The sequence below is a fragment of the Giraffa tippelskirchi genome, chromosome 1, assembly GCF_054371585.1.
Source record: "Giraffa tippelskirchi isolate mGirTip1 chromosome 1, T2T-mGirTip1v1.2.pri, whole genome shotgun sequence".
Lineage (NCBI taxonomy): Eukaryota > Metazoa > Chordata > Mammalia > Artiodactyla > Giraffidae > Giraffa > Giraffa tippelskirchi.
This window is the reverse complement of record NC_137275.1, coordinates 44,308,039-44,324,272: the sequence shown is the minus strand read 5'-3', so window position 1 is coordinate 44,324,272 and position 16,234 is coordinate 44,308,039. Positions and strand designations below refer to the sequence as shown.

Genomic DNA, 16,234 nt, shown 5'->3' with positions numbered 1-16,234 from the left:
GTGTGCTGCAGTCCATGGGGTCACAAAGAGTGGGACACGACTGAGTGACTGAACTGAACTGAACCTTCTGAACCTGTTTTGTGGCTTGGTAAGATATATTTAAAATACTTACACATATATCATTTTTTGCTGATTTTCTTAACAACAACAAAAAAAAGAGCATTCTGTCAGTGCTAGGTTTGACTTAATCCTCAAAGTGTGTCTTAATGGTAGAAAGCAACCATCAGAAATTTTGTCTAAAATAGTATATTTAGCTACTAAATGTTTTCTTAAAAAAAAAAACTCTATAACAAATAATAATACTGTCATGCATGTTTTTTATTCATCATTGTCTTGCAACTGTGAATGAAAACCCAGAATGTGAAATTTGAATAAACAAAGTTATGTCTTAAGACATGTATTCCCAGAATTCAAATATCGGCATTTCATTTGTCTCCTTTTTAATTATTTTTCTAATATAATACAGGCAAAGCATATTAAAATAATTAAATATAACATGTTCTGCTAAAACTCTGGTTTATTAACCAACACACAACCGGCAAACAGGAATACTTTAAATATTACACAAAAAGTCACACCTATTCATTTGTCACTTTTCTCATTATTTTAACATCCTGTGCCACCAAGTAAGAGCAGCAGAACACAAAGTAAACAAACATAGCTGAACACTGCAAGCCATAAGAGGAACTGAGTCCTGACTGCATTCCTAGTTCTTCCTCTTAGCTCTGCTTGGCCATATGCCCTGTCTTGGAAGTGCTTCCTATTTGGTCCTCCCTGATCTTCAGTGCATTTTGCCTTTGCTTCCATAAACAGCTTCAACTTCTCTTTACATTCCCTTCCAGTGAGCTTCAACTCACTTCAACTCTTTTGTTCACATGAAGTCCCAAATATGCTGTAACATTTCTTTATCTATAGGAAACTGGCATACCTTTTTAACTGTGCTAGTATTTTAATCAAGATTTTTATTGTTTTATTGATTTTTATTGCATTGATTTATACAATTATAAATTTGTATAGATTTTTAAATGGACTTCTGCTAATGATATTTTTTATCATGAGCACTGACAACCAGTATGTGATTTAGCAAAACAAGTTTTCCAGGAATGCATGTAAATTACAGCAAAAGCGCTCATACTAACATGTAGACAAAGGTGGCGGTGCTACTAAAACAAAACTATTGGTTGGTAGGCAGCATGGTCAGGGAAAATTGCCAATGTTAATTCGACAGTTTGACATTAGAAAGCTCTTGTGTACAAAAGATGCTTTCGGAGTTCTGTAAATAACATACAAAACAGTTCACAGGGTAGACTGAATACACAGATTTACATCCTCATCTCATTTCATCAGAAAGACAAAAAGGAATTAAAAAGGGAAAGGAATACACAACAAAGAGATCCATGAGATAGTCTCTAAGCTGATAGAGGCTTCGAGCACTATTCCTCCCCATTTGTTGGTTATCTTCGTAATTTACATTACATTCTTAAACTTTCTTCTTTGTTCTGTCAATTACAGATGGTATCCTATGGCTTTTTGTCTTCTAAGCAGAGGATATTAATCCCTCTTTGCCCTTCCCTCTACTTTGTATCTCCCCCTTTCATCTTTCAAATCATCTGTACTTTTATTTTCACCTGGTCAAGATGAATAGCATTTATATTTTGTTTTATGACCATAAATTAGTCTTATGTGCTTTTTTAAAAAATAATTTTATTTATTCATTTTTGGCTGTGCTGGGTCTTTGTTGCTGTGAGGGCTTTGTCTAGTTGCGGTGAGTGGGGGCTACTCTCCAGTTGTGATGTGCAGACTTCTCTTCCCATGGCTTCTCTTGTTGCAGAGCATGGGCTCTAGGGTGCATGGGTTCAGTAGTTGCAGTTCTCAGGCTCTAGAGCACAGGCTCAATAATTGTGGCCCAACAGCTTGGTTGTTCTGCAGCGTGTGGGATCTTCCCGGACCAGGGATCAAACCCATGTCTCTTGCACTGGCAGGCACATTCTTTACCACTGAGCCACCAGGGAAGACCTTATGTGCTTTTTGTACAGCTCGATTCAAACAGTTCAAAATCAGTCAATGGTGTTTGCATCATAATGAACTATACAACTATTAACGACAGACCCAAGGTACAAATTATGATTGCATTTCCTTATGCATATACTTTGGTCCTAGAACACTTATGTGCTTTTTCTAAGGGGATGGGGGAGTTGCATTCCCTGCCTTAATCAAAGCTGTAAAGTCTCCTAATTTCAAGTACACTGTCTCATCTTTCAAGTCTGGGTTATGTTGTTGTTTTTAACTGAGGTATAGTTGAGTTGTGGGGTTTTTTGCTTTGCTTTCTCCCCTCCCTGAATACTTTATAACCAAACTCCTTCATTCTCCAGTCCCATCATGGGCAGACTGTTCTCTAGGCCTTTCTGTGTAGTCAGCAGCCTGGAACTGACTCTGTTGCTATCCTCTGCTGGAACACTGTTTGGTTAAATTTCTGATTTTTCTTTCCTGCTATGCTGCCTTGTTTTGCTGGACAATCTCAAGTAACTTCCTCAGAAAAGGTGTGTGGAAAGCAAAGGTCTTTTTATCTCTAAAAAGGCTTTTTATTGCTCTCCAAGTTTAATAATAGTTTATCCAGATCTATAATTCAAGGTTGAAAACAATGCGTTGCTTCGTTATCTTCTGGCTGAGCACTGCTCATAGGAAACCTGTGCTCGTCCTATTTTTATTCCTTTGTAGACGAGCTTCTTTTTTTCCATCTAGAGGTTCATATGATCTTCTCATTCTCTTGTACTCTGAGGAGTCATAGTGATGATGTCTAGTTTAGAGGGTTTTTATTCTTTCCACTTGCTTTTCAGTTAAGCCTGTTCTACTATTTGATATGTCTTTCTTCACATCTGGGAAGTCTCACATTCTTTCCTTACTAATTTCCTGTCCTCTGTTTTTTCTCTCTTTCTAAAACTTCCAATAGTTCTTGGGTCTCCTGAATTGGTTCTCTATACATTTTGCTTTTGTATCATATTTTCAATGCCCTGTTCTTTCTACATTTTAGGAAATTTTCTTGATTTATCTTTAAACTTTGGTTGAATTGCTGATTCTTTGTGACCCCACCGTCTGTAGCCCTCCAGGCTTCTCTGTCCATGGGATTTTCCAGGCAAGAATACTGGAGTGGACTGCAATTCCCTTCTGCAGAAGATCTTCCCAACCCAGGGATTGAACCTGGGTCTCCTGCATTGCAGGCAGATTCTTTACCATTCAAGCTATAGGGAAGTCCTGAATTTTATTTTTTACCATAATACCTTTATTACTAAGAACTTTTTTTTTTAATCATTTTGTTTATTTATTTGGCTGTACCAGGTCACAGTTGCAGCACTCAGCATACTGAATCTTCATAGCAGCATGAGAACTCTTAGTTGCAGCATGTGGGATCTAGTTCCCTGACCAGGGATTGAACCAGGACCCCCTGCACTGGGGACATGAAGTCTTGGCCACTGGACCACAGGGAAGTCCCTAAGAGCTTCTTTTTTAACATGAGCTTTATAGAGATATAACTTACGTATCATAAAATTCACCCTTAAAATGTACAATCCAGTGGTTTTTAGTACACTCAGAGTTATATAATCAAATCATCACCACTATATAATTTCAGAACATTCTCATTATCCCAGGAAGAAAGCCTGTACTCAAATTTCCCCAGTTATGAAAAAGATATACAGCTATATAAATCCATACATATTAGAATATAGCCTAAATAAAATTTCCAGTTGGGAGATATAACTGTACTTAGTTAAACCAGGAAACAGAAATAATAGAAGGGAGAATATTCAGGTAATTATAGCTATAATAGAATTCTTGCTTTTTTATATATAATAATACTATGGTGATGCACTAAAAAATTTTTTTTAATTGATGTATAAACTCCTAGAAGGTAATATAGGACTAGAAAAATACTAAATCACAGAGCAAAACAAACAATAAAAATAAACTTCCTCCCCTCCTCCAAAGACTTTGCCTAGAATATGTGACAAGGCACTGCAACAAGAGGGGTCACTTACCTAGAAGATATAACCAATTTCAGACTCAGAGGCCTCAGGTATAAAGGAGGAGGAACGTGAGGAGTATAACATAAAATAAAGTACACACACCTTAAGTATGTAGTTCAGTTACTTTTTACACATACATCTATCTACATAACCACCACCCAGATCAAGGTATGGAATATATCTCTAGAAGATTCCCTTGATACCTACCTAATCAATAATCCTACAACAGCAAACCATTACTTTTAACTATCTCAGTACAGCTAATTTTTCATTTGCTTTTGAATGTCATATACACAGATACACTATTTTGTGTCTAGCTTCTTTAATTCAACATCGTCCAAAATCTCAATCTTTTTTTTTCCCTTCCTGTGTTCTATTGTTCTATACGACTATAACAGCTTCTCTATCCATTCTATTTTGAAGGATATTTAGAGCCATTATAAATAATGAGGCTGTGAACAGTCTACTACATGCTTTTTGGTAGACTCGCTTCCATTGGGTACATGCCCAGTTGTGAAACCAGTGGATCAGATGGGTATACTTAAGTTAATATGGCCGGTTTTCCATGGTTGTATCAATATATCCACACACTTTAAACGTGATCAAATTTAACCTAATTTAACATAAAATTTAAAGTATACATATAATGTTTAAAACCTGGCACAACTGTATAATTAAGTTTCCTTCATGGTATTTTATGCTGGGTAGCCAAAACTCTTAGAGAAAAGAAGTCACAATGGAAACCACATTGCCATGCTCTTAGTACACACCTTTATTTTGCTCATTGTTGGTTTACTAGCTTATTTATTTATTTTCTTACCTAATTACACAGAAAAAGGCCTGGAAGTCAAGGTACTAATTTAGGAACAAAGATTACACTGAAGAGTAAGATGATGGTGGGGGCAGGGGGGGTAGATAGACAATTACTTTTTATTCTACTAATGTTATGATATGAATTTTCTAGAAACGTGCTATATTACTTTTTAAATAATCTCTTGGTTCTGAAATAAAATAATGTTTGTTTCATGTGGAATTAATAGACAAGCATTTTTCTCTGGGAAATTTGAGTCTATTAATATCACTGATTTGTACAAAGGTTGAAGCATTGTCTTTCAAGAGAAAAAGAAATATAAGAGTAATAATTACTGCTAGTTACCCACCTCTATTGAGGTCAAAGGACAAAGAAATATGGTTAACATGCAGGTGGGGAGATTTAAGTCAGACCTGAGAAAAAAATTCCACATTCGTGATGACTATTAGACACTGAAACCAGTTATTAAAGGAGGAAGAGGGAAGACATCGTAAATCTTTTCCCGTAGAGATTTGAAGGGCAGTATATACAGCCATCTGTATAGTGCAACTTGGATAAAAACCAGCTGGGAATCAATGTCTACTTTTATAACACTATAAATACTGAAGAAGGTTTTCCTGAGATTTCCTTTAAATAGTATGTTTCTTGTTAAACAAATTTTTGAGCTCTACAGTATTACAAAGATACAATAAGAAAGCAATGTGAAAAGAGCATTTTAATTATATGAATCAATTCAATCAAATGGATCCAAAATTGAGAAATCTATTGCAAGATACGATTACAGGAGAGTATGGAATAAGGCATAACTGCTGCAGGACCAGAGGTCACAAATAGAAACTAAACAGCTCTTCCTGAGATTTATACAAAAACTGTGAAATATAAAACCACCAGAAACATTTATGGTTTGGTTTTCTTTGGAAATGCAGCTTTCCTGAGGCTAACTTAAACAAGGCATCAATGTTTACAAACTCAGCTGAGCACATAGAAAGGCACTGATAACTACTCTTGTTTTCCAGGAGGCAGATTTCCAGCCTGCCAGGTAAGGAGCCATTCCTTGGTGGGTCCACCCTGACCTGGAAAGCTGTACTTCCAAATAAAGCAACTCCCACCTCATAGCCATGGATCTTTCCTTGGGGGTTTTTAAACTCCTAGCCCATATTCTGATATGCTGAGGATTCCTTTTGTTGAGAAAACATAAAAATTAACACGAGGAGGAGGAGGAAGGAAAAAAAACAGATGTACCAATTAAAGTAAAAAATATAGAGTCAGAGGACAGATGATTGAAGAAAGGGTATTAGAAATTCAGATGACCATTTGCGGACAAGGAAATAGAGTAGCAGAGGCAACTCAGGTTTTGTTTTAGGTGATGCAGTGTAAGAAGGCAATATTTGTTTGCTGACCTTAAGGCTTTGGGATATTATTAATTATTAATTCAATAAAAACTCTTTTTGGCTCTTTCTCTAGATTCTCTACTTCTTCATATCCCTAAGTGGATGTGTTCTTTACAGCTCTGCCTTCAATCCTCTTCTCACTCATTCTATATTCTTTTCCTGGATGATCACTCTTATATTTCCTTAGAAATTCACTAGTTAGGCTCCAACATGATGACTAGGTAACTAAATCTCCAATCTCCACTTTCACTTCTGGAAATCACTACTCTAGCCACATGTCTCCCAACTAAGGTGATCAGGGAACAATCCTGCAGACAATGTAATCCCATCGCTAGATTGGGTAGAATACTCTTCATATGCAATGGTATGAGTTTTACTGGAAAGACAACTAAAAGCATATGGTTCTTCATACATTCTTTCCAAAAGAAAAAGAATAAAGTGAGCCTATCACTTCAAGGAAAACAGCTATTTGTTTTGTCAAAATCAAAACTCAAATTTTCATGTGAAACCGTAATTTTAGAAAGATTGTATCTGCCTCTATATCTTTACATCCTAATACATAAAGATTTTCTAATGATAACAGTGGGGATATCAACAAATGTGGTTTGTTATATTGTATAACATGTGTCAACATTTGGAAAATCTGCATAATTCAGAGAACCATTATTGTCCAAGTGACTAATGTAAAATGCTATAAAATAATGTGTGTGTAAAAGAGCCAAAGTGCAAGAGAGATCAATGGTCTTTAATGTACCAGAGTGTGGAAAATTCAGTGATATGGTTTCATATTCCACACTGCAATTGCCTGTAAGAAATTACCTCTTGTAAATTTGGTGTAGTATATCTGCAATTTTAGAATATTCACAATTTTCTGAAAATTATTTAAAAAATCTTTCCTCTTTCAATTACATATCTTTGTAAGGCCAGCTTTTCTTTCTATCACAACAGATTCTATAAAGCAGCAGATATGAGAATAGAGCTGCCTTCTATTAAAACCAGACGTTCAGTTCAGTTCAGTCGCTCAGTCGTGTCTGACTGTTTGCAACCCCATGAATCGCTGCACGCCAGGCCTCCCTGTCCATCACCAACTCCCGGAGTCTACCCAAACTCATGTCCATCGAGTCAGTGACGCCATCCAGCCATCTCATCCTCTGTCGTCCTCTTCTCCTCCTGCCCCCAATTCTTCCCAGCATTAGAGTCTTTTCCAATGAGTCAACTCTTCACATGAAGTGGCCAAAGTATTGGAGTTTCAGCTTCAACATCAGTCCTTCCAATGAACACCCAGGACTGATCTCCTTTAGGATGGACTGGTTGGATCTCCTTGCAGTCCAAGGGACTCTCAAGAGTCTTCTCCAACACCACAGTTCAAAAGCATCAATTCTTTGGCGCTCAGCTTTCTTCACCGTCCAACTCTCACATCCATACATGACCACTGGAAAAATCATAGCCTCGACTAGACGGACCTTTGTTGGCAAAGTAATGTATCTGCTTTTTAATATGCTGTCTAGGTTGGTCACAACTTTCCTTCCAAGGAGTAAGCGTCTTTTAATTTCATGGTTGCAATCACCATCAGCAGTGATTCTGGAGCCCAAAAAAATAAAGTCTGACACTGTTTCCACTGTTTCCCCATCTATTTCCCATGAAGTGATGGGACCAGATGCCATGATCTTAGTTTTCTGAATGTTGAGCTTTAAGCCAACTATTTCACTCTCTTCTCTCACTTTCATCAAGAGGTTCTTTAGCTCCTCTTCACTTTCTGCCATAAGGGTGGTGTCATCTGCATATCTGAGGTTATTGATATTTCTCCCGGCAATCTTGATTCCAGCTTGTGCTTCTTCCAGCCCAGCGTTTCTCATGATGTATCCTATCTATCAGTCTCACATATATTAATAGGTAAACTCCACAAAACAAAAGCTCATGGTGTCCTCAATAGTTCTCGTTTGTTTTCCATTCATAGGTTGTTGTAAACATCAACAGCTTTTAACAATGTAAAGGGGTTCTGAGATAGAAAAGTTTGAGAATTAACAGTCTAAACCAGTGTGCCTTTGGATTCCACAGGAGAGAGATAGAAAAAGTAATCCATTAACTACATAACGAATACCAACTGCCAGTATTAACTAAAGAATTTATTTATTCATTCCATAAACACTTAATGACTATATAGGAATTTCAAGGTCTTGTGTTAGGTGTGGAGAATACTAGGAAGTACAGATAAGAATTCTCAGCCCCAACTACTCTGGGTCTGGTGGTAATTGCTACAATAGAAGTATGAACAAAAACAGTAGTGATAGGAATATAAGATGTCACCTTTTAGAAAGAATGATAAGGGATGAGAGACAGGATGGAAAAAATGTTGGAGGAGAGTTTTAAAATACAGGAGACTGAAATGAGCATTCTTTCTGGAGAGTGACTAGAGCAGGATAAGGCTTTAAGATCAGTAGCAATTATTAACTGAGTGAAAGAAAGTGAAAGTGAAGTCGCTCAGTCATGTCTGACTCTTCGTGACCTCATGGACTGTAGCCCGCTAGGCTCCTCCATCCATGGGATTCTCCAGGCAAGAATACTGGAGTGGGTTGCCATTTCCTTCTCCCGTGGATCTTCCCGACACAGGGATTGAACCCAGGTCTCCCTCACTGCAGCCAGACTCTTCACCATTAACTGAGTATCTACATGCAAAGCACAACAAGGGATACAAATAGAGCTACAGTCTTCCAGGAAGCTAGAAGTAAGGAAGAGAAAGCATGAACAGTTATCAGAAAGAAGAAGATAATCAGAAGAGCAGAGTGACATGAAGACCAAGGGAAAAGAATCAAGAAAGAAGACACGATCAGAGGCTACAGGATATCGAGAGGAACAAGAAAGAGTTGAAAGGAGAGTTGTAAACAGAAATAGTACTGTACCAACCTAGAGGGGTGGGACAGGAAGGGAGATGGGAGGGAGGTTCAGAAGGGAGGGGATATATGTATACCTATGACTGATTCATGTTGAGGTTTGACAGAAAACAACAAAGGTCTGTAAAGCAATTATCCTTCAATAAAAAATTTTTTAAAAAAGAAATAGTAATGCACGTAACTGAAAGCAGAAATACCCATCATCAATCTACTATTCATCCATACTCATTAGAGGCAATCATCCATTCAAGCAGCAAGTACCAAGCCACCCACTATGTACCAAGCCAAACAGCCAATAGAGAATATGACATGGACAGTGTCTAGTATACACACACACTTAACTATTTTTCACTGTGGTAAGTGCTAAGACAGCAAGAAAAGAAAGAGTTGTGGGCCCTTAGAAAGCAAAACAGTCAATGCAGCCTGCTGAGGAGGGGAAGGAAGAAGGGTAAAGGGGAATTAAATATGGTTCCACAGAGAAAGTGACATTTGTATGAGATCATGAAAAATAAGATGGGTTTCATAGGAAAGTGTGTGTGTGTATGCATTGGAAAGTGTGTGGTTATATTAATCAAGGTCCCAGCAGGAAAAAGATAGCACACTCAAACAGAAAATAAGGTGAACTTAATGACACGACTTTCTAAGAAGTGAGGCTAAGGAAAACCAACAAGGGAAGGGTAGAGGGAAGCAACCAACTGCATCCTGGCAGGGATGAAGTGAGGCAATCAATACCTGTAAACATACCCATCTCTCACCCTCTAAATCTCCCGCTCAGGCCTCCCAATAGCCAAACTCAACTGAGAGGCCAAGGACAGAAAAGCCTGCTGAGGCAGTCCATAACAGTGAGCCCCTAAAGCACAGGAAGAGAAGGGTGGAGGGGATCTAAAGGGACACCCAAACGAGAATATTTCAGGCAAAAATAATAAAGAGCTGGATCTACAGAAGTTCCTGCTGGGGAGTAGGGAGCAGGGAGGAAAAGTAACATGAGTGGTGGATTACGCATGGGGCTAGAAGTCAGAGAGATTTATATAAATAGCAGGCTAAGGAGCTGGGATACTATCTTAAGGCAATGAGGAACCATTAGAGGGTTTAGACAGAGGACTGGCACAACCATATCTGTGTTTGAGCCTCTATAGCTGCTCCTGCCAGTAGTCTGATTCCTGATACAGAAGTCACACAGACCAGGCCACATCCTGGCTTACTTGCTGTAAGACTGTATCAGTCAGGGTCCAGGCGGAAGATAGAAAACACATCGGTTACCTGAGTAGAGAAAATTTAGCATACAGAATTGTTCACTGGGTAACTGAAAGGTAAAAAGAGAACTCCAAGGTATCGTGTAGGCAACAGCTATTGGAAGCAGCTGCCCGCCAGGAGGGTGGAAGAAAACACAAGAAGAAGGCCTGGAATTACACCTCTGAGAACCAAGTACTACTCAGCTGGGTTGGTACCTCTGAGGAAAGGGTGCCATGGAGCTGGTTCTGCAAGAATTGGAAGAACTGCAAAACTGGGTTCAGCTGCTCCCACAGGAAGGACCTGCCACTGCCAGGGTGAAGACAGGGTTGCTGCCATGACACTCACGAGTAGAAGCAGACTCCACGGGGGGCAGATGGGAAGGAGAAGCTGCTTCTTTCCCTTCCAACCTTGCCATTTCGCCCTGGCACCCCCCACCAGCGTAGCCCAACAGGGAGCCAGAGGGTGGAGCAGAATGTGGACTGCAGAGCCGCAGCCCCAGCAGCACAGAGAAGGGTGGGGTGAGATCTGCGAGATGAGAACTTAACAACTGGCACAGTGATTCTGGGAAAAAACTCAACCTTTCTGAGTCTCAGTTTTCCTTGTCTGTGAAATGGGAATGGCGGGGGGAGTACCAACTATATAAAACTTGCTATAGTACCTGAAAAAAGTAGCTGTCCCATAAAATTCCCTTCCTCATTCTCCAAACTGCAGCAACAACTAAAACATGAAGACAAGCATGTGTGAGAGTTAACACTCAGTGTATGTGCCTATGAGACAGCCAGATTTTCTCATCTCTTATCAGTTACCATACATGAAATGGAATGTTGGTCTTACTAGGTTTTAACCTATCCATTTGGCAAAGTTTGACAATCTCCACACCCATTTCACACTCACACACACAGATGTATATGCATACATGTTCCTTTTAATCCCAAATAAAAAAATTCTCCATAATGAAGGCAAAAGATATAAATGTGATCAAAACACAAAACAGGATGAACTCAAGTACCAATACTAAGATTCAGAGTACTCTCAGTGATGTTGAAAAAGTATATATTGAATAAAATTTTAGAGTGTGTTGATTTATTGCTGTCTTTGAAAGCCAGTATTGCTAAATTATGAAAGCAGGAAATGATAGGTGTATGTGTCATTGGTGAAAAGCAAAAATCACTCATTTCATCTGGGGCTTCATTAAGAGAAGTACGGGGTCCAAAAAGAGGCAAAGAACAAGACGTCTTTATTCAGCTCTGAACATCACATTTTAGGCAAATCATTAACAAACTAGAGCTTTGTCAGTGGCTCAGAACTAGAAAAAACTGTAATGGTTAATGGCTAGTCTTTTCACAAACGGTTGGACGAACTCATCACATTCAATTTGCAAAAGAGAAACTGATGGTGATTACATGGAGCTGACACTCCAGTGCCCCAAAATGAACAGCATAATCATGAAGCTTCACAACACAATGGATTAGATTATTATCTGGAAACACAGCTCAAGAGATCTTCCGGTAGAAGTGTGACCACAGAGGTCTGGGAATTCCAAATATAGCCAAGGTGATTTGAGGGTGAACAAAGTCAGGGAAGAGGTAACAGAATGCAATCATAACTAAGGTGAAAATGGAAAAACTATTTAGAATTCTGCTCAAAGAAAGAATGGGTTATCAAAAAGGAAATACTCAGCATAAAGACTAGAAAAAAGACAAATTAAGTGGAAAGAATAAATTGGTACATTTCCAAGAAAGAAAGGAGAAAATCATTGAACTGATCTGTTTTTATTTTACTCTCATTAAACAACCCTTTTATAATTAGGTTTCCCTTGTAGATTTCCCCATTTTGTTGTTTGTTGTTTAGTGGTTAAGTCGTGTCTGACTCTTTTGCAACCCTGTGGACTGCAGCCTGCCAGGCTCTGTCCATGGGACATCCCAGCCAAGAACACTGGAGTAGGTTGTTATTTCCCTCTCTAAGGGATCCCCCCTGGATATCTATCCCATAGACAGAACACAACTGCAGCACACCAATTCCAGTTTGCTTAATAATTATAATCTTCACTTTCTCAGCAAAAAAGTACCAGAAGCCAGACTACACTGAACTAATAAGCAAGAAAATAATAAAGAAACAGAGGCATCAAGCATAGGACACTCTTTCAAGAAATCTGGCTGGGAAACAAAGGACATTGTCATAAAGAGATCTGTTTCACTTCAGCTGTAATAGGATCTTTCCACCAGCCATTAAATACAGCCACTCTGTGGAGAGCTATGAGATAAATCGGTGAAGATGCACCAACCACAGTGTCAGTCCAGAGAAACAGATTCTCTGTAAATGGAGACACTAACATGGGCATCTTCTACTCATTTCCTCTGTGAGTGAACATTTTGGGTCCAAACATATGGGTTTCTTAGAGTCTATTTTTTTTTTACTTTCAGAATACCTTTTCCATGATGAAAGGCCAGTGGGAAAAACACAATTCAGTTTGCAATGTTGTAAAAAAAATAAAAATCACTTTTCTGGAACATATACTCTTAGTTAACTGACAATTTAATAACAAGCGCTTGGAAAGAAGGCATATGTTTATATGTGAAATGACAAAATGAATTTTTTCTTTCTTTTAGCAATTAAACTTTTTTCCCCTAAGAGAATGATGTTTATTTCTCTTCATGCTCATGATGTTTTAATATGAACTTAACTTTTACTGGGAAATTTTATATTTAAGAGCTGAGGTTTCAACCATGGGATCCCTCCCTGTGAATTTCAATATAAGAAAAATCTTCAACCTAGAATTAAAATGTCTGTTTAATGTCCCCAAAATACTAGAAGCCTCTATCACAGTCACAAGAATGTATACCTCAGTAGAATTTACAGCAGGGGTTGAAGAGTGCATAGTTTGAATTTCACATTTTTTAGTGCTGCTAGAAAAAGGATTTCAGCTATCTAGGATATCAGAACATGATTTCTTTTTTCTTTTATGATAAGCAGTTTTCAAATATCAACATTTTATTTTGTTTAAATTCCAGCCTTTTGCCTTGCTGTTCATGGTTATGTATCTGTTTGTAAATGGAAATGAGACACACCAGAAATTCTGACCAGTGATATGAAGCAGAAATGCATAGCTGTAATGCGTTATCTTTTCCTAAATTACAGTTGGCACAGAGATAGAACATGATTTGGATCAATCTTTTTGGTACTTCTTACAACAAAAGTTGCTAACAATTGTCTGATTCTTTCCTTCTCCCCCCAGCCCCTCCCCCATGTCTGGAGTTTGGGGATAAATCAAACCATCTTATCTAAAATTTTTTTTTGTCGACAGAAAACTCAAATATTTAAACTGAATTCCTTATGGGCTTACCCATAAGGAATTTTTTTTTTTTTGGCTCTGATTATTTTTAAAAGATATAGAGCTTTAGAAATGTAAAGTGTTTTGAACTTTTAAGAGCTCTGCACTGATTGAGCAATAAAAGCTGATTTATGCTCTGGTATAGCATCATAAGATTTTATCACTGAAACACAATATAAATTAAACTTTCACTCAGACCTTCTGTGCATTCCTACTTTTCTCTATTCACAATGTGAATTAGTTCTTATTTCAGCATATGCACAGATAAAGAACTATGCTAGGTAAACATATCTTATTAATGGATACCTCTAACTGTGGGAAGAAGAAAGGAAGGAAGGAAGGAAGAAGGGAGGGAAGGAGAGAGGGAGAAAGAAAGAAAGAGGGGAGGCAGGGAGGAAAGAGTGAAAAAGAAACCAGAATTACAGTCAAATAACCAGGATGACCTCAAAGAAACAACTTTATTTCTGCTCCGAACAACATGTAGGACTCTGGCATTGGTTGTATGGAGTTAGGATAATCTTATAAATAAAGAACACATTCTTTCACATTACAATGTCTAGATTTAAATTCCAGTCCTATTCTTTATCAGATGTATGGGCCCTGGGTACCATACTTTTTCTCTATTTTAGGTTCTTTATCTGAAAAATGGGCTACTCACAGTATCAATCTCATAGAATTACTGTGAATTTTAAATAACACATATAAAGAGTTAGAGTAAGACCCGGTACATTGTAAGTGCTCTATAAATGTTAGTTACTTTCACTTTTCTTATCATCCTTCATGTTACTTAAAATCTTTATATGTAATCACTTAACACATTGAGAGTTACAATTTTTTTTTCATATTATGACCTTCTAAATTTTTTTTTCTTCTGGGTTCATCCGTATTCTTTTATTTCCAAAATTCTGCTCTTCTATTTCAACTTGACAGTTTGATTTTTTTTTTTTTTGTACTCATCAGTAATCAAGAATTTGGGTGAGAAATCTCAATAAGAAAAATTTACCCATCTAGTAAAATGTATTAATATTTATCAGATACCTAAGATCAGATTATAAAAGAAACCTTATTTTTAAAATAGAGAAATAAACCTTTGCAAGTTTCCAGAAATAAATTCTACCTATTAACCAGATTCAATATCCATATTTAAATATTTCTATATTAATAAAACTATTTATTTCAAAAAAGGTAAAGCCAAGATTATTTTTCTCAAAACATTAGCTCTTTGATTTTTTAAATCAAAAGAAAACAGCAATTTAAAACTTAAATTTCACTGTAGCCTCATTCTTCTAATACTAAAGACAAAACTGCATGTCAAAAAGAAAAGAGAAAGAAATAAGAAGAGTAAGTTATAAAATATCATGGTGAAGAAGGGGTAAGAGAGATGTGACCAGACTATCAGCAGACCAGTGTAAGAGTGAGGAGCCAGAACAGAATATGTCCATTTGCTCAACTGATTTCTCAGCATCATCATTCATTCATCAATTCAAATACAATAAAAGATCATTTAACCACAGCAAGTGAGGAGTAGGGGGGAGAGGATTAGGAGTGGGAGAGAATGAAGGAGGAGTTCAGACTGATTTTGATCATTCTAGATGGAATAACTAACAGCATGACCCTTTGTGGGCAAGGACTTGCCTGGGCTTCCCAAAGCTGATTCTAAGGAAAGGGCTCATGGCTGAGCCTCGGTGGGGCATGTGTACAAATTCCTTTCCTACTCTTTCAACAGTTTAAAGATGTCTTTAATACTTTTACCTAGATGCCATGGTGACTAGGTTGGCCCACAGATCAGAGCAGGCTTAAAGGAACTTCCTCAGAGCAGGCGGTCACCGTCTGCTGGGGAAGCTGGTAACTTACCCATACTCATCTTGATTGGCAGCTTTTCTCTGCTTGCTGCCTCCACTAGGTGTCTCCGGACTTCCATCACTGCTTCTTTGTGCTTGGTGCTCAATAAGGCTTCCCACAGGGCTTTGGCTGCCGGGTCACTGCAATAAAACCACAAAAAGAGCTTTAGAGTAAGTTTCTACTGAATAATGGAAAGGGTAACAAGCAAAATAATTTCTTAAGCATCTTTTTTGAGTACCAATGTAGTCCTTCTAATTGATGGACTCTAAGTATTAAAAGTATTAGGATTAAATAAAGAATATCTGATCCATTCTAAGCAGCACAAAATATTGAAAAATTAAGAAGACAGTAAAATCAAGCACCCTCAAAGTGGGGGGGGAGTCACACTATACTATGAGAAGTGTAGGAAAACTATGTGATATCCTGAGAATTTGCATTTAAAAGTATTTCAGAGTAAAACTGAACACTGCTAGATAAGATATAAATGTTATGCAAGCCAAAATTAAATACATGTCCAAAACTGATGTGATTATAAGCATATCAGTTTCAGATAATACACTTGTCTGAGAAACAGAAAGCAATCAGCAATGATTCAATGATTCAATTCCATGATTCAATTTTTCCTATTCAAAAATTATAAAAATTACTCAACAGAATCTCTAATGAATAGATTTCCAAGTGAATGGCAATCAGGAATTAGGTTAAGAAACCAT

The 16,234-nt window shown here is 37.6% G+C and overlaps 1 protein-coding gene and 1 long non-coding RNA gene across 6 annotated transcripts in view; both read right to left on the bottom strand.

The window, feature by feature from the left end:
• Positions 1-16,234, bottom strand: part of SCFD2 (sec1 family domain containing 2) — a 378,818-nt gene that overhangs the window by 317,685 nt on the left and 44,899 nt on the right. For all 5 annotated transcript variants that reach the window (XR_014059942.1, XM_081511330.1, XM_081511422.1 and 2 more), the window contains exon 3: positions 15,534-15,661. Coding sequence is in view for 4 of the 5 variants with exons in the window: in XM_081511330.1 (XP_081367456.1) it covers positions 15,534-15,661 (128 nt within the window). In the remaining variant the exon portion in view is untranslated. The remainder of the gene's footprint in view (positions 1-15,533; positions 15,662-16,234) is intronic.
• LOC145515539 (uncharacterized) lies at positions 1,703-6,839 on the bottom strand. Its single transcript, XR_014060915.1, has 2 exons — positions 3,472-6,839; positions 1,703-3,351 (listed from the first exon to the last, which is right to left on the bottom strand). It is a non-coding gene; the product is annotated as an uncharacterized LOC145515539 (long non-coding RNA).